General features: G+C 35.6%; 1 protein-coding gene across 9 annotated transcripts in view; it reads right to left on the reverse strand.

Moving 5' to 3' along the window:
• Positions 1 to 305: 305 nt before the first annotated feature.
• The window catches only part of LOC111511532 (uncharacterized), a 28,830-nt gene continuing 9,272 nt past the window's right edge, over positions 306 to 19,863 (reverse strand). For 2 of the 9 annotated variants that reach the window (XM_074182576.1, XM_023167552.2), the window contains exon 3: positions 12,089 to 13,014. In XM_074182576.1, coding sequence (XP_074038677.1) covers positions 12,224 to 13,014 — 791 coding nt within the window. In that variant the 3' untranslated portion in view covers positions 12,089 to 12,223. Of the gene's footprint in view, positions 2,684 to 4,215; positions 4,965 to 5,749; positions 6,776 to 12,088; positions 13,015 to 15,285; positions 16,888 to 17,108; positions 17,349 to 19,444; positions 19,836 to 19,863 lie in introns of those variants that run through there. The other 7 variants (XM_023167559.2, XM_074182579.1, XM_023167554.2 and 4 more) reach the window with 6 other exon arrangements.

The following is a 19,863-nucleotide window of genomic DNA, read 5'->3' on the forward strand; positions in this document are numbered from 1 at the left end:
AAATCCGTCAATTAGAAAGTCATCATTTTGATGCCTTGAGGAAAAAACTACAGGGAGAGGCCTAATTGGGAGAATTGACAGTATCAATGTCTGGCCCTCTCGTCATGTTGGGTGTAATAATGCTAACCATAGTTAAACAGCTTACTCCAGAAAATGCAACACGATGGATAACAAATAGAATAAGAACTTTTAGTGCGGCAGTCAGAGAGAAGAAATAGGTAGATGTTTGGGATGAAACCCTATTCCCTTCTCAGCGGTACCTAGAGATGAATCAAGCTTTTATGAGTGCCAATTTCAAATTAAGAAGCCATGTCCTCTATCGCTCAGATCAAGAAAGGGAATACCATCGTTAAGGTGTGTCAAGAGATTGTTCGTCTGATGAGAGGTGCGGAGATGCATCATCTAATTCTCATCGATGCATACATATTTAGAAGGTATCCTGAGCTTCAAGGACTGCATCCATTGAGAGATCTCAGAGAACAATTCCAAAGAGTTATAGATCGGTTGCGGCGAGAAGATGTAGATGATGTCCTTTTCATTAAGATCCTTCAGCACAAGGATGAGACAGCAGAAATGGATAGGAAGAACTTTTATATAGCTTCCCTAGTAGCAACTGCGTGTGCAAGGTTCAATCTCCCAAACTTTGAGGACTTCTATATGGACACATTTGATAGGGATCAATAGATTACGAATTGGGTTACTACCTATCTAGAATATAGGAGAGAAATGAGTTTGATACAAATGAGAGGACAGGTTTAATATCATGGGGGAGGTTGAGAGGGAGACATTCTTTAAACTAATACTGCAGGATTTTGCTAAGAAGATGAATCCTCCTACTCCAGTGGAAGTAGTCCTTCCAATATAAGATTAGCACCAAGTCAACTCACTGCTGTCCCCTATTTGATAAGCATATTTGGTTTTTGTCTATTTGAGGAATGGGAAAGTTAATGTTAATTTTTTGTTTTGTAAATTACAGATGATGAATAAATTTTTTATGTTCCAGTGATCCAGATGAGTAATTTCTTTGATTTAGGGATTTCTATACATGCTAGAAAGTTGACTTTTAAACCTTTTTTTCTGGAAATTGAAAGTTGAATTCGTGACCGAACAAATATTCCTCTGTGAGGAGTTGAAAGGTGTTTCTGTTTTTCTATTCGTGCTTCAAACGTTCTTCCAGTTTGACATATGTAAAACATCCGACATGATCCATGTGACAATTTATAAACAACTGATCTATCAGGTACCAAACTCTTCTCTTTGTTATTTTCAATATGCATTTCTGGGTCATTGGTGGTTTTGTGAGCCTTGTTTTCACCTTTATTTTGTAAGAACTTGAATCCTTAATTTGTTTCTTTTTTATAATATTTAAAAATATGGTATATTTCAAAATATGCCTTGAAAGTTTTGCTACTTATACAATATGATAATTTCAAGAAACGTTTTCAATCATTTCAGTTTATAGACTACCGAAATATTTGAAAATAATTTGAAACCTACCTTCCTATGTCTTTCCACTTGTATTTGAAAATTTTCTTGAAGTCTTTTTAAAGATGCTGTAAGTAAACTTGACCTGCAAGACCCTACACAATAAAAGTAAGCTGAATTGTTTGCTCTTACTGAAACATTCTGTAGTAATGTTTCTTTTTAATTCTGAAGGACGGGAACAACTTTTAGTAAACAATTTAGTCAACACATTGACTGTAGCATTTGCACCATGAAAGTGCATATATTTAACAAATACAGAGGGATCAGTTACTTGAAGTAAAAATATTTTCAAGAGACTCGCATTATTTTGCATAGAAGGTGAAACAAAAACTATTAATCGAATCAAGGGTTTCCACTGGCACTGTGTTTGTTTTCAAATTAATAAAAAAAATTTATTTACTTCAGTTGAGAGTACCTAATGAAATAGTTTTTCGTGAGTGAAATTCTTATTCACTAGTTTTTGTAACCTGGACCAGTTGACTACTTTCAGTTACAGTAAACACCACAGGACGTAATTTGGATGGTGATACAATTTTGTACAGACTCGGCATCTCTAGTGTCTTTCCTTCATGGATTTTCTCGTGACGAGAGAGCCCATTTTGAGAAATGAAAGGTTTGGAGCAGAATTTACACTGATACGGCCTCTCACCAGTATGGATTCTGGAATGATGTACCAATGAAGGATAGCGGGCATACGCATTTGGACAGACTTCACATTTGAAAGGTTTTTCTCCTGTATGAATCCTGGAGTGCACCACAAGGTACGATTTATCGGTATAGGATTTTGAACACACCTCACACTTATGCTGCTTTTCTTTTTCGTGCACCGTGATGTGCCTTATGTAGGAAGAATTGTCAGAGAAAGATTTTGAACATGCTTTGCATTTGTACGGCTTTTCTCCTGTATGAATTCTGGAATGTACCACCAACGCGGATCTACAGGCGAAAGGTCTTGAGCAAACTTGACATTCGAATGGTTTCTCCCCTGTGTGGGTCCTAGAATGCACCACCAACGAAGTTCTGGACGTATAGGCATTGGGACAGATTTTGCACTTGTATGGTTTTTCACCTGAGTGAATTCTGAAGTGGACAGTCAACGACGATTTGGACGGAAAAGACTTCAAGCAGACTTGGCACTCATGAGGTTTCTTCTCAATATAGGCTTTCTTGTGCCTTTTCAAACCGTGAATCACTTTATCTGCAAAAGAACGAGAAAGATACACTCAAAGTATTTACTACCGATACGTAAAACATTTGTTAAATATTTAAATGAAACCAGAAGGTTATTTTAATATGACTTATCCCAATGAAAATTCTTCGTCAGAGGCAAGAAAAGTTGATCAAGAATGCAGATGATATGTTGATTTCTTTAGCGATTAGCTCATGAGAAGTTACTAAATGAAAGTCTGTGAAATTCTCACCGAGCTCAAGAACTGGTGTTTTAAAAATGAACTGATAACAAAAACAGAGTATATCCATATCCTTTCAAATACTTTCCACCAGAAAAATAAACAAATCTGATCTGAATAATCTAATGAATCAGTAACTTGTATTAATAAATTTTGCCCATGAAATGTTTATCAAAATAAAGTATTAATGTTCATCTTTCTTAAAATGTAGGGGTACCGCAAGGATCGCTACTGGGTCCAGTACTGTTCACTATTTTTGGCAATGATATCACCTCAACATGCAAACAAGCGCACAAAATAATGTATGCAGACGACACAACTATGATAGTGAGAGAAAACAACTTAGCAAAAACAGTAGAAACTGCCAACACCGGTGCAAACCAATTTCACACGTGGTGTACCAGTTCGGGCTTGTGTGTGAACAGAGAAAAATCAAATTTTATCTCATTCATTCCAAAAAAACATCAATAATACGTTCTGTTCCCTGATTAGAATTGATGGCAAAAGTATTGAACAGGTCACATCAACGAAGTTTCTAGGTATTACCTTGGACCATAAACTAAGCTGGGAAAACCATAATAACAGCTTATGTAATAAACTGAGTAAAAACTGCTTTGTACTAAGGCAATTGAAGAATACAGTGTCAATGGATGTGCTGTTATTGGTTCACTATGGTTTGATACAATCAAATATATCCTATGGGTTGATATTTTGGGGAGGCTCAACTCAAATAGAAAAAGTATTTCTACAGCAAAAGAAAATTATCAGATGCATAAAAGGGGTACATCAAAGAATATCATGCAAAGAAATATTTACTGAATTATCTATTCTAACTGTGCCATCATTGTACATATTTCAAACGTAAAAAAACAATTGGAAGTACTACCTACAAATAGTGCTCACCATAACTATAATACACGAAGTGCAGGGAATTTGCAGCAGCCGTTTTCGAGACTTGCCATTGGTCAATGCTCTCACATATACAAAGGCATCGTATTTTATAATTATTTCAAGAACAAATATGGCAGAGAAAAAAATTTCAATGATTTTAAAACTTTTACATCTCTTTTAAGTAAGTTCTTGCTGAGCAAAGCATTCTATTCTATGACAAGTACAGTTCTCAGGAATACAGTTCAGTAATGATATTTAAAAACATTTAGAGACACTTGCTTGGTAGGCATGGGCGTAACACCAGTACTTTAACTATTTCGGCAACTTTAATTTGGCTATAGGTAGATATTTAAAGATTGAGTACTTCATTTATTTCAGAATATTAATAACACAATCTTGATTTGTAAATATTTATTCAAACAAAATTAACATACTAAGGAAATTTTTCATCAACATCTAAATGACTTTCAATACATCATTTTGAAAAATCATAAATTTATTTTATCTATATTGTATTAAGTTGGTTGGATACCATGTAAGCCCCCTAATAAAGAATGCAAGAAAATTAGAAACGATTTGTCTTCTAGGCTTCTTACTCATTATGGATTTTCTCGGCTTCTCACTTATTATGGATTTTCTCGTGCTTATTCAAAGCGCGCCTAGAAATAAACGATTTAGAGCAGAATTTACATTGAAAAGGCTTTTCTCCTGTATGCGTTAGCTGGTGCCTATTCAGTTGGGTTCTACTAATAAACGATTTCAAGCAGACTTCACATTGAAAGGGCTTTTCTCCTGTATGAGTTCTAGAGTGTAGAATCAAACTCGTATTTTGAGAAAAACATTTAGAACAAACTTGGCATTTATACGGTTTTTCCCCAGTATGCACCCTTCGATGTTTGCGAAGGCAATCAGGCCTGGAGAAAGATTTGGAGCACATGTCACATTGAAGCAGATTATTTTTCGTGTGAAATTTTTTGTGTGAACGTAAACCAGAAGCGGACATGAAAGACTTTGAACAAAATTCGCATTTGTACGGCTTTTCGCCTGTACGAGTTCTACAATGCATTATCAAATCACTTCTGGTGGAAAATGATCCTGAACAGGTTTCACAATTGGAAGGTTTTTCTCCTGTTCTCAAACAAACTTTGCACTTCATGTGTCTTCGGAATGTTTCACCATCTGAAAAAGAATGATGCGAGTAAGTTGAGATGTTTACAAGTGAAATATAATGAGAATCCATCAAAAATGAGAACTCGCCAATTGAGTGAGGACATTAATTGATGACCAATATGATTTCCATCAGCGAAAACCAAGCAGATATTCTTTAGTATACGTCAGATATTTGCGGTTACATATAATACTACTGTGATTGATTTATTGATGAACTGAAAAATGGTGATAGGGGAGTGATATAATTTCATTTCATGGCTCGATTGTACTTTGGTTATAAAAAAACTTTTTTTCCAACCAATCCTAAGGAATGTAATAAAAACCCTCTAGCAAAAGAAACATTGAAAATTACATCCAAAACAAAGCCTTTTGATGCTGACTAGACTTACGTATTAGAAGACATTGCGACTGAAACCAGACATGATGTAATGGCCTATTCTTAATGGTGACTGAACCCATAACTTCGAAGTGCGGGCAACAGATAAAAAATAAATAGAAAGCTCACTCAAATTTCATTTGATTTATATCACAAATCACGAACCCTGTACTTCAATGACAGTTTCAATTGTCGCACTTACTCCCTCTTTTGAGTTCCGCACTATAATTGAAACTGGCTGATTCCCAATATATCGGCACGTTCTTGTTCTAAGAATTTCTCTAATACGACGACATTCCATCGGACGTTCTTTCACTTTCGCGCTCAGCGTGCTGCAAGTTACGTTGGTGCCAGTTGCGGTTCATTCGGATGTTTGCCATGGGCGTAACACTATATTGTGGAAATGGTTTAAGTATCTTCACGCAGTTTTCAAGTTCAAGTAATTCATTTATTTCGTAATAAAATCACAATATTCAATATCAATTATAGGCAATTGTCATTTGAAAACTAAATTAAATATATGGTTTATTACATGTTTCGGTACATGATTGTGAAAAATCGTGACATACATATACTATATATGTGGTTAGATACCACTTAAGACAGTGATTGAAGATGAAACAGAATTAGAAACTATTTTCTCAGTTCTGGAATTATGTCCGATCATGTTTTCTCTTGTGCCTGTTCAACGTGCTCCTAGAAACAAATGATTTCGAGCAGAGTTTACATTGAAAAGGTTTTTCTCCTGTGTGGATTCGCTGGTGACTAACCAAGTAGGTTTTAGCAAAGAACGATTTCGAGCAGACTGGACACTGAAAAGGTTTTTCTCCTGTATGAATTCTGGAGTGCACCACCAAACTTTCATTTCGTGAAAAATATTTCGAACAAACTTGGCATTTATACGGTTTTTCTCCCGTATGAACTCTCTGGTGTACGCGAAGGCCGCCGTGACCAGTGAAAGATTTGGAACACAACTCACATTGAAACGGTTTTTCTTTTGTGTGGATTTTGGAGTGTAAATACAAACTAGAAGAGTAGGAAAAAGATTTTAAACAAAATTCGCATTTATGCGGTTTTTCTCCTGTATGTGTTCTGTAATGCGATATCAAACCATTCTTGGTACAAAATGATTTTGAACATGTTTCACATTTATACGGTTTTTCTTCTGTATGACATCGTAAATGAATTGTCAAATGTTGGTTACGGGTAAAAGACTTCGAACAGATATTACATTCGTACGGTCTTTCTCCGGTGTGTATCCTGGAGTGTCTCTTTAATGCATATGAGTCGAGAAATGATTTCAAACAGACTCGACACTGAAATTGTTTCTCGCTCGTATGGTTTTTCACATGTCTTCGGAACGTTTTTATCTCAACGAAAGACTTCGGGCAGTAATTGCAATGAAACTGTGTATTGCCGTCATGACGTCGCCTTGTTCCATCATCTGAAAAAGAATGATGAGAGTAAACTTGAGAAGTTCGTGAATGGAGTAAAATGACACTCTATTGAAGATAAGAAATCATTAAATGAGTGAGGACAATAGATGATGACTGATAAGGTTTACATCACCAAAGACCAAGCAAAGATCATCTAGTTCTAGGTCAGACATCTACTGTTACACATAACCATCATTAATTTTTAATATCAAACAAGAAATCAAACAGAAAAACCGAAGTAGATACACCTGCTATGAAAATTTCTGCTGAGTAGATGAACAAAGAGACTTCTGGCTCATCGGAAGTGGGGCTAACCAATCAGCGTCATCGAAATCGACGCAGGATGGAATGAGTATCGTAGCGATTTAAGCGTGGAACTCCGCCCCTCGGCCCCCTTGGTACTTCACCTATCCTATCGGCCCCCTTGGTACTCCACCTAACCTATCAGCTCCCTCGACCCCCCTTCAGTCACGTGATTTTACTTAAAAAAAGTTTATAGTTATGAGATTCGAACCCACGACGTCCGCGCGGTAGACATTGTCCTTAGCCTCTTCACCAACGTAAGATATTGAAGATAACTGCGAATGTTGAGTATTTACAGCGTTAGTTTTGTCCGGACCGAAATTGACTCATTCATAATACTTGACAGCATTTTTTTTTGATTTCCGTAGAACGTAATCGTCATTATCATATTGAAGATAGGAAAATATACTTAGATTTGGGAAATAATTAATATTTCATATAAAGATGTGTATGTGTGTGTGTGTAAGAGCGAGAGACGCGTGTGACGTAATCGATGCAAAAATTTACGTGGCTTTGCGTATAGGATATCGAGAGATTCATTTAAATAATTTATCGTACAGAATTGTTTCATGTCCTGTTATCAGTAACCACACAAAGATAAGCGCTCGATTCATCGATACAAAAGTATATGAAAACAACAAAAGTTATAGAACACACAAAGTCATCTATGAGTCATTAGCTGAACTATCTATTGGTTGAAGGACACTGTAAACACTAGACTCATAAGACTGCATCTGTCAAATGTCAATACATGCCAGCATGGCAGGTTCGGCGTTGCCAGTTGTACAATATATCATTGTTTATGGGACAATGTAGCGTTGCCGGTTCTGGAATTAATCGTGAACGACTCGATGAAAATTGGAAGCGCGAAAGTGATATATTAATAATAATGAATCATATTTAAGAAAAAACAAGGGTTAATGAGGCTGTATCGTTTCAAATTGTGATCCCTCATTGTAACAAGGTATCTCAAAATACATCATTGAAAACAAACATGGCGTCGAAGTGTACAGGGTGCGTCAAAATACATCATTTAAGAAAAAACATAACAGTTCCACGAGGCTGTAAGTTTTCAACGTGCGATCCCTCAATGTATACAAGGTATCTCAAAATACATAATTGAAAAACAAATATGACGTCGAAGTGTACAGGGTGCGTCAAAATATATCATTTAAGGAAAAATAACATGTCGGTTTAAAATATGATATTAATGTGTATACAGGGCGTTACAAAATACATCATTTAAGAAAAAAACATGTCGATTCGACAGAAGTCTAGCGTTCCAATATGTCGGAAGTCTCGTATCTTTGTTAACCAAGTTAGCATTATCAGGAGAAGAAGGAGATGGCACCAAAGGTGTCGAGGAGTTACGTATTGTGGAGTTAACATTCGGAAATGGGGAAACCGTTTTCCGTGCGTTTTCGATCGTTTTCCGTGCATTTATTCGTTGTCGTTTCATCGTTATTGTCGTAACGGTTTTTCGTGTTTCAATATGACAGTAATTCATCATTTAACGCGTTTCGTTAACCAAGTAAGCATCATCAGGAAATGACTAAAGTCCATGCTTTACTGTATGAAGATTCAATTTGCGAATTTTCAGACTCTCGAACGGAACCTTGTGGAACACTCAACCTAACTTCTGTTACAGAGTAGTGTCGGCCAGCTAATCAGAATGGAGAAATCAAATATCGATTGATTGTGCTAGATGAAATTGAACTGGAGGGGGCCGAGGGGCGGAGTTCCACGCTTAAATCGCTACGATACTTGTTCCATCCTGCGTCGATTTCGATGACACTCATAGGTTAGCCCCACTCCCGGTGAGCCAGAAGACTCTTTGTTCATCTACTCTGCTGATACCTTCATGCGATGAGCATATTATGAATATAAGATTTGAAAGGTGAAGATATTGAATGCTGCCAGTTCTGATATGACAGTGTCCAATATTTCAGAGCCATATACCAGATTGAAAACATATTATATGCAGACCCTAAGAAAGTACCGCCAAGAAGAAAGGCAATACCGACGTTTTGAAGGTTTAAAAAAATTCAACACGCTCTAGGACCAAATCAAGGAATTACAGTGAAATTGATTCAGAAGAGAAGGATCAGAGCAAAACGTTAGATGCTCAGATTCAAAATCCCACTGTCACAACAATAGACATAATTGAAGAGAAATAGTCTGACACGATAAGCAGGTTCAAATGCTCAGATCGGGAAGAAAAAAATTTGCATCGGACTTGAGTTTGAAAATAGAAATCACCAAGACTTACCATTACCAAACTGAGTATGAGGATGCTGCTTCTTATCTAAGGATCCCATGGACCAGCGTTTCAAAATTCTCGTGTAGAAAAAGTAAATATGGGAAAAGAACTACGAACTCCAAGACAAACTGAAATCCAGAAATAGGAGTAGGGTGGCTCCAGTATAGCCTCCCCACTCCTCTACTTTCGTCATCACCCCGCAAACCAATCAGAAGCTACCGCGCGAAGCCCACTTTCGGGGGGAAATTCAAATTACTCATTGTCTCCAGAAGACTTCCATTGGGATATATGAGCACTACCAACAGGCAAAAAGTTGAGTTTAACTGTGCAGTATAGTCAAAGACCGTCGAACTCACGAGGAAAACGCAACTTTGAATGGAATTTGAAATGGACATGAAATTTCGACAGGTTTTTGAAAAAACTGTGAACCAAGTTTAAGATTATTCAGTTTGCAGAAACAAAATTCTTACCAGAATGCATTTATTGAATTGGCGCCAATGTTCGCGAGAGTGGAGTGAAAGTATTATGGTACTATAATGAACGGAGGGGAGGGGATATACGCTTCAGTGAACAAGGTTTACCTATAAAAGCTGTGGAACTCATCAATCAGTTATTAGTTCCAATTTGTTTTGTGACGTGCTCAAGATGTTTAATTTGCTTCCTGTTATTGCCGCTTCCTGCTGCAACTTGGTTACCCTACCTACGGAAATATGGGTCATAATATTTCGGTGAGTATTATTTTGATTCTAAAATTTTATATAACGATATTCTTTTTATTTTCGATTATTTAACTAACGTAACGTGTTTTTCTAGGATGTTGGACCCATGCTCATTAGTTGCGGCCACCAAAGACAATCCGCAATGGATGTACATTTGCTCCGGGGATCCTGTTCTGAGAAAAAGGATTCGAGAAGGTTTAGAGCTCGAGAGAATACACAATCTGGAGGTTATGCTAGATCCGCGGACTACTATCCAAACTTCTCGATTGAGTAGTACCGGAAGGATGTTTTTCCGCAATATGGGAAAAACAGTAGCCCAGAAGAGACCAAAAATTCAGATCGAACAGGTTCCAGCCAAGAAGAGGAAGATGTTAATACAACTGACTACAAGCGACCAGGAAATGAAAGCGAAGAGGATGAAATATCGTTTATGAATGATTGCAAAATTTAAAACATTTTTTGTGATTGTATGATTTGAAATAAAGTTCATACTTTCAATTTTTTTTTCATTTCATTAATATAGAAATTAGTCATTCTGAAAAATGATTATATGGATCAAAACATTTATTTTGTTTGCGTGGATTGAAAACCCATGGAATCCTTTTTGTCCTCTCTATTTTCATTCGATGGTGATGAGATTTTTCAGTGTACCACTCCAAAAAGTTTCAATTCATTTCAAAAGTGTAAATAGCTCAAGAAATTTTAAACGGGAATCTCAGAACATAAAAGAACTGAAGAAGACCAATTCCATCTATGGGTGTCACCTTTTAGGAAACGGCCACGAGTTCAACACTATGTACGACTGGCTCCATGTAGAAGATAAGGGACAGAAGTCGAACCTGCTGGAGTCGCTGAAAATAAATGAAGATTAACGTTCGGATATCCTTTTGAACGACCAACAGGAGGTGGACCACTCACCAATGTTAAAACTTTTTGCATAATATCAAGAAGTGTATTCATATTCAAAATTTACGTAAATGTCCAATAACTAAGAGTGTAATTGGTTTACAAATTTTACCTGGGATCACTTTCACTAATAACCACTCAAGTTAAATATCGATTATGATCACTACAAAGTATAGAACAAAGTCATTTCCCGCTGTCTGTCCGTATGTATGCTTAGATCTTTAAAACCACAACGGAGGAAGAGGAAGGTTTTTATGTATGCAAACGCTGGCTGAAGCGTTCGCGATTGATAAAAAAAGTAATACAGTATTGTACACCTTGAAAAGGTTTACAAAAAAGTCTGCTATGGTATATTTCTATCTCTTAAGGGATAACTCACAATAACCATGTTTTATCCTTTACTTCTTACGAGAAATAATGGCTTATTTACGAAGCGATTTTAAGCAATACAGAAATAATCCTTATCCAATTTAGTACCTTGAATACTTTGCCCATTTAATATAGATCAATATGGCCCTTTGTAGCATATAATTCAAATGAATATTTTAGAAGATATTACAGATTAAAAGTGCAGGAACATAGTTGTTGCAATTTATGATTAGCAGCGATCGCACGCGTTTATATGTATATTTAGTATCAGCATTGCACCCGTGCGGTTTTGGTGTGTGACAAACGTTTTTAATTGCTTAGAGGTTTTTAATATATTGCCTGAAAAAATAAATAATCTGAAACAGTTCATATATTTTCCTAAAAAATTGAAGAAAAATTTTTTTTGCTTAAACATTTTCATTGCCCTTCTTGTATCAGCATCATTTCTGTGATAAATAAAATAAAAATAAATTAGATGATTCAGGAGTACACAGTTGTTTCGGAAATTGTAAATTTCTAATGTTTGCAAATAACAGATTCAGATTTATGGTTCAATTAAATCACTGATCAATAATTTATATGACAAATCTAAACAATCTATATTACCGATGCCTTCAAAATTTATAGTGACAAATGCTATTCAGTTACGTTAAGCAACTGAACTTTTTACCTGTTTACACTACATTAAAACAAAACTCTAAAATAATGAACATCTATGAAAGACAGAAGTTATTTCTGATAAAATAAAAGAAAAAACTCCACAATGTGTTCTGACGGCATATATTTGTTGATTAGATGCATGTGTGACACTGGAAATGCAAATGAATGTGGCAAAATAAACATAATTTGAAAAATTATATCGATTAGAATACCGATTTATTTTCTTCTTCTGGATTTTCTTATGTGCGATTATGGATTTTCTCGTGCCTGTTCAATCTGGTCCTAACAACAAACGATTTCGAACAGATTTTACATTGAAAGGGTTTTTCCCCTGTATGCATTCTAGAGTGCACCAGCAAACTCGTATTGTGGGAGAAACTTTCCGAACAGATTTGGCATTTATGCGGTTTTTCACCTGTATGAAGTCTGAAATGCACTACCAAAGCAGACCTGGTAGAAAATGATTTCGAACAGACTTTACATGTATACGGTTTTTCCCCTGTATGCACTCTCTCGTGGTTTCGAAGGCCCTTGAGAACTTTGAAAGATTTTGAACAGAATTCGCATTGAAACGGCTTTTCTTCTGCGTGGAGTCTGGCATGAGTAAGCAACCCAGTAGAGGAAGTAAAAGATTTCGAACACACTTCACATTTGTGAGGTCTTTCTCCCGTGTGAATTCTGCAATGTATTATCCAAGTGGATCTGGTAGAAAATGATCTCGAACAGACTTGACATTTATGAGGTTTTTCTCCTGTGTGAATTCGTGAATGAACCGATAAGTCAAAACTTCGTGAAAACGACTTTGAACAGACTTCGCATTTATATGGTTTCTCTCCGGTATGTATCCTAGAGTGTACCATCAATGCATAAACGTCGAAAAAAGATTTCAAACAAATTTGGCACTGAAACGGTTTCTCGCTTGTATGGATTTTCTCGTGCCGTTGAAAGGTTTTAATCTTAATGAAAGACTTCGGGCAGTAATTGCAACGAAATATTTTATCCCCTTCTTGGTATCGCTTCGTTCCATCATCTGAAAAAGAATAACGAGGCTAGACTTGAGAAGTTCACCGGTGAAACGAATGGAGATTCTATTAAATGCGTAAACATTGGAACACCTGTAATATTTAAGAAAACTTTTTTAGCTCATCACTTCCACAATGATACCTGAAGAATTGGAAAACTTCCAAAAAGAAGAAGGAAAAATAATAAAGGAAAACTTTTGGCCTTGCATACAGATACAAAAATAGATCCCAGAGGATCTAGATCCTTTTGGTTGGTAGCTAAAGCTGTCATAAAGCTGTCCCCCTATAGTAATATGTATAATTATCATCCATATAAGAAATACAAAAGAAATAATAATACAAACACGAATGAATAGCCAAGGTTCGCGTTACAAAAGTTACTTTCAAAACTAATCTCAAAGGGGAATTATTTCCCCTTTCACAAGTTTATATTTTGAAAAATTTAAGTAACTAACTACAGAAATAAGTTGTATTGCCTGCATCTCTAAATCTTTTCTTGAAGTGTTTCAATTTTGTGAACAAAAAGTTGTTGATGGATTTCTCTCGATAACTTCTTTGAAAGTCAATGAAAAACTTGAATGAAGGGACTAACGTAATTGTACTGTCACACACAGCAGATATAATTATAGCGTGTACTTCTAATTATACAGAAATAGAAAAAAAAAACTTCATTTTGAAAAATCTGTAATCACAATAATACATATCATAGTGTTACAAATACAAATAATACAATCAAAATCATGTATAAATATTTTGAGGCCTATAATTTGTAAGTTGAATAAAATTAAATAAAAATAACACGAATCTGCTGCAAATCTGACTAATACATACAATTAAAATGAAGTACAAATTACATCTCTGTACATCAAGAGTGATTCAACTCAAAGTTTTTTTTATAATGTGTCAATTTGGAAAAAGTTGTGTTAATATATTCAATGAAAAGTAACATATATAACTTAAATAAGTTATGAACTTTTCTCATTTATTTACGTTACGTTGACGTCACCGGTAGTCCCTAAACATTATTCCTTTAGAAATGCAATTGAATGCTTCAGCTCTTTGTTAATATATCATCAGTGTCAAATATCTTGAAATTTCAACCATCCATAGGGTCTCCCAACAGGGATCTACCATGAACGGATATAGTATTTAACAACATGTGCAAATGATAAAATTGTTTTATCATAATGGATGTTCTGTTCGGGCAACGTACCGCGCGCTTCACTCATTTTACGACCGCTATAATAGTCCTACCGAGAGGACTATATGTGGTGGATAAATTTGAGTCCACTGGTTCAGTTAACGACCGACCAACACCCGTACGTAGACGAAACGGAAGATATGCCGAAAACATCGTCGCTGTCTGTGAGAGCGTGCAGGAGAATCCGAGGCAGTCGATTTCGCGGCCCTCACAAGAACTCGGCCACAACTTGACGAATTTAAGTTATGCACATATGTCCGGAGTTGTTTTGCTTCTAAGAGACAGGGCGTTGTAGTTAACACTTCAACCTAACAAATCACCCTCTGAAGTTTCGTACCGAAGTTGGGAAACACCCTGTATTTGAACGGTATCATCATTAACATCTTAATGTAACTTTTTTTATCTATTATCTATCTATCACAAAAATTATTAATTATTGGCCAACTTTCGTCAAGAGTTTTTGAATGAAACAGGACTTTAGTACTGGAAAGAAAAAAAAAAAAAAAAAAAAAAAAAGTTCTCTCATGCTTCAGATTTTACACTGAAAAGGCTTTTCTCTCGTATGGATTCTATAACGCATCACCAGGCCCGACTTTTGAGTGAAATATTTTGAACAAACTTGACACTTATACGGTTTCTCCCCCTTATATATTCTCTCACGCCTCTGAAGGCTAACAAGCCTGTTGAAACTTTTATAATAAAATTCACACTGAAAGCTTGTTTCTTGTATGCAGGGCCTGCCTACCAAATGAAGTCTGGAGCAATGCAATTTCAAGTTCCAGCTGGGGAAAAAGATTTTGAACAGATTTCACATTCATAAGGTTTTTCTCCTGTATTACTTTTAGATTGCATTATCAAGTCAGAACTACGCGAAAAAGACTTGGGAGACGTTGCTTTATAAGGTTTCTCCTTTGTGTGGATCCCGGAGTGTTCGAACAAAACAGACGGAGAAAGATTTCTGATAGACTTTGCACTGAAAAGGTTTTTCTCTTGTATGAATTACTTCGTGCCGTCGGAAACCTTCAACTTCAAGAAAAGGTTCAAAAAGAAGGTGGAGGAAGTAGAAAAAAACTACTAATGACTTGAATGTATCAAGTTTTATTGTTCATTTGATGAACTATTTATTTTGTAGAGATTCATATCAAATATAGGATAAAGAAAATAAATTTTGTCTGATTTTCACTAAGTTTATCATTTATTACGACCGGTTTCGGTTTGTTAAACTGTTCTCAAGTAAACTAATACATTTTGTCAAAACAAGTCCTTAAATAAACTATGATATAGGCAGGTACCTGAAACAACAAATCTTACCTTTATTATCAATACCAATACTATATACTATAAAGACTATTTGTTCCACTGAAATCAAATTAAATTATTGATATCTTGTAAGGAATAGGTAAACTAAACTCTTTAGGTAAGGTGTTTATTCCTATTTATAATATAATATCATTATATATAACAATCACAGTTTTATTTTTGTTCTGTTTATTTGTTTTGTTTATGAAATAATAAAGGCGATATTATTATTATTATTATATAAGGATTACCAACTATTGATTCCCTAAAACCTACCTGTAGATTTTTCGAGGTGCCAATGAATCCTAAACTAGTTGTTATAATTCACAAATTCGAAGGGGAGAGCTTAAAGTTTTAGTTGATCATTGAGAGTTTTGAAATCAGACAAAACTTATTTTCTTTATCCTATATTCAAGTTTTATTGTCATTTAAACGTTCAAGTCTTCAAAATCCAGAGTTTTTCTACCACCTTGCATAATTGTTCTCTCTTCAAAAAGTGACTGTCCTGTTAATTGTGGTCGGGAACAAAAACTTTGTACCCAAAGTATACGAAATTGCATTTCAACTGATCGTTTAAAGACAAATATTGAGAACAGACTGCCTAGTATACTGTTATAGACCATTACTTATGCTATAATGTTACAGCAGCAAAAAAAATTGACAGTGGCTCCTTGGAAATGTCAGACGTTTCTTATAAATACTGAAACCAGTCCCGGTACTTTTAAATGTCTAAAATACTTCATGACAGGGTAAAATTTTATAGTGAAAATCGACTTCTTCACCAAATCACATTTTTTCACTCGCGAGTTATTCACTTTGAGAAAAACTTTCTTAAAAAAATAAATACTACAACGGAAGGATTATTCCCATCTGTGAATTTCCTCGTGCGTTTTAAAGTAGGATGCAGAAGCGAAAGACTTGGAACAGACACCGCATGTAAAGGGTTTCTCTCCAGTATGAACTCGTAGATGCAATTTATATGAGTTACTCCACTTGAAAGCTTTCGGACAGAGTTCGCACTGAAAAGGTTTCTCATCCGAATGGATCTTCGAGTGATTCCTCAAGCTGCCTTGATGGGTGAATGCTTTCGAGCACACGTCACACTTATAGGGTTTCTCCGCCTTATGGATTCTCTCGTGGGTCGAGGCGTTGCTGTGCTGAGAGAAAGCTTTCGGACAGAATTTACACTGAAACGGTTTCTCTCCAGTATGGATTCTTGTGTGTGCCACCAGAGTGGAAGAGTCGGAAAAAGATTTCAAACAGACCTGACACTCATACGGTTTCTTCCCGTTTTGGAATTTCCTGTGAAGTTGCAAGTTGTAAATTCTAGTGAGAGACTTCGAAAAGAAAATGGGACCAAGTGTCTCCTTCCCTGCATTATCTGGAAAAAAATGAGGGAGATACACTCAAAACTTTACACAAAACAACGAAATGGGACAATTTCACAAATGGAAAGTGTGAATTAATCTACAGAAAAAAAGAGTGTGTGTGTACTTATGAACGTACGTAAGAAGTTATACTTCTCTTGCGTAACAAGATGAAAATCTTTCTGAAAATTGTAACCTTCGCGTTGCCCTACTGAGATAAGAGAATTATATTTACCGGTAGTAACAGGCTGAGGCGATGGTTCTAACGTCGTTTGCGAATTCGAAGTTGATGGAGTATCCAAAACTTCATTCGCAGATAATTTACTTCCTTGAGCAAGTTGTTTTTTCCGCCGCCTATACGTCCGAGACCTTTCTGCAGATGTTTTTGAAGTTTTTATTTTTAGAGCTGCATCTTTCTTTTTTCGGTTGCGATAATTTTTACATTTCTCTGCATTATTCGAAGGTATCTTGAAAACTGAAAAATTTAAATCGTTTTTTTTAAATAATTTCTCGCTGTGATTTATTTGATTAATTGTTTAAGATTATTCATGTACTCCAAATATTTATTAAATTCATTTTGATACTCTCATTATGTTGTGCTGTGTATGGGACAACTTGACGATAAAGAAGAAGAAGAAGCTAACTTCAGGGTGTCGGTTTTTCGTGACGGTGTGCGCGCGCGTCGTAAAAATTTACTCTCATCATTTTTCCCTAACTCGCCAAAAGAAATATAACTCCAAAAACAGATTCGTCATGAAAGAATATTTGTTTTTACAAATACCATCACCAGGAGAACCGAAGAATACAATGAATACTGAAATTCCTCATCATTAACACCACCAGAATTCACAGTTGGGAATTGTTTTATTCAATAAGTTTCTATCAATTAATCAATCAAAACTGTGCTTTATTGTCCAAGAATTAGTCATTATCAGTGTCATTGTTTTTCGAGTTTGAAATCCGTGGATTTTTTGAATTTCTTCCTGACGTTTCGCTGGTGCGAGTGGCTAGCTTCTTCAGAGGTGTAACCATCATGACTTGCTTCTGATGACTAACTTTTGGGCTTCGTAAAGCGTATTTATGCCTTGTCAGGTAATCAGTTGTATTTGTACCTGTACTAGTAGTAAACTTGAAAGCAATAACAGTTTTTAATAGAGAATGAAGAGACCTTTCAAACGATATATCACAAGCCTACACTTCCCATTTAAAAGGTCCAAACCAACTACTCACTCTAATTGAATCATATCTAATTAACAGAAAACAATTCGTCGAATATGAATCTTTCAAATCGGCGCAGTACGTAGGTATATCTGGGGTACCACAAGGTTCCAATCTTGGACCTCTTTTATTTTTAATTTTTATTAATGCCTTGGCAACCTCTTTGAATATTCGTAGCCTACTATTTGCAGACCAACTGAAGCTATATTATAAAATCGACGACATTACTGACTACCAACGTGTACAACATGAATTAGATGTAATCAAACTTTGGTGTAATAATAATCGTCTACAACTGAACGTATTCAAATGTAAAATAATATCATTTACAACAAAAAAGCGAACTTTAATGTAAGATTATCCAATCAACAAATCTACAATCAACCGCGTACATGAGATAAAAGATCTTGGTGTAACATACGACAGTAAATTAACATTTTCAACACATATAAGGAATATGACTGCTGATGCAAATAGGATGCTTGGATTCATTTACAGAAATGGCAAGAACTTCAAAAGTATTGCCACTTCAAAATTACTATATTTTGCGTATGCCAGGTCTAAGTTAGAGTATGGCTCTTTGTTATGGAATCCGGTTTATGACTACCAAAAAACATCAATTGAGAGCGTACAAAGGAAGTTCCTAAAATACTTATGTCTTAAAGTTGATGGTCAATACCCCACGAGAGGCATCGATCATAACATATTGTTGACACAATTTGATATGACATCTTTGGAAAATAGGAGAGTTATCCTTAGTATAAAATTCCTGCATAAATTACTAAACAACAATATTGACAGTACGGTTCTTTTACCCGATATCAATTTCTTAGTACCAAGAAGTAAAGGTCGATACAATCTGAAATTCTATTGTGAAGCATCACGCACAAATATTATGCTACGATTTGTAACTTTTTGTGTTATATACTCAATTTTTCATTCCTCTTTGAAATTCTACTTATACGAATATTTTATATATACTTTGTTTACTTTTATATACATTTCTATATTCCATTATTTTTAATATTTAGTCCATATATTTAGTCTGTAATAATAGCATTTCCTGTAACTGTTGGACTGTTCCAACTCCTGTTGGAAATAAATAGCTTTTTTTTTTTTTTTTTCTCCTTTTTTTTTTATTGGGGGTTGTACCTGTCATTCGAAGGGGGTTAAAGATGAGGGTATTATTTTTCCATTGAAATCTGTCAAATTTTAATTTAAATTTGACGTGTTTCTGGATTTTGTTAAAATATCGTTTCAGACATTTTTTTGATTCCTTGTTGAATATTTGACAAACGCGTATATGTTTGAGAATTTCAATTAATTTCTTGGTTTCGGAAAAGAAACACTGGGTCGTAGCAAATATTTATTTTGTTAAAAGACAGTGTATGTCTTCCAGTCTTCCACCCTCATACCAACAGAATCATTTCGACTTAATCTTCCTCTTCTTCCTGCCTCCCTTTGGGGTTTTCTTCACTTTCTCTTCTACCTCCACCTCCTCTCCCAAATCCACCTGTACGGCGGCGTCCCTCATATACAGACTTTTCTCCGTTTGGGTCCCCTGATGTCGGACGCTCTTCTCAACCTTCGCTTTTTTCTCTGCCACGGCAACAAAGTCCGGCAACAGCCTCTTCGACGGTTTCTTCTGGCAAGCGAAAACGCTCGGAACTACCTTCGGTTTCATCTTTAGCTTGACGTTCCCCATCATCTTGAACTGCATGTAGTTCTCGGTGTCTTTTTCCAGCTGCGAACAAACGATTCAGGGGACTTTA

This window comes from Leptinotarsa decemlineata, unplaced genomic scaffold (genome assembly GCF_025532065.1).
Source record: "Leptinotarsa decemlineata unplaced genomic scaffold, Ldec_3_MD MMD2_tig00026328_RagTag_RagTag, whole genome shotgun sequence".
NCBI classification, from domain to species: domain Eukaryota; kingdom Metazoa; phylum Arthropoda; class Insecta; order Coleoptera; family Chrysomelidae; genus Leptinotarsa; species Leptinotarsa decemlineata.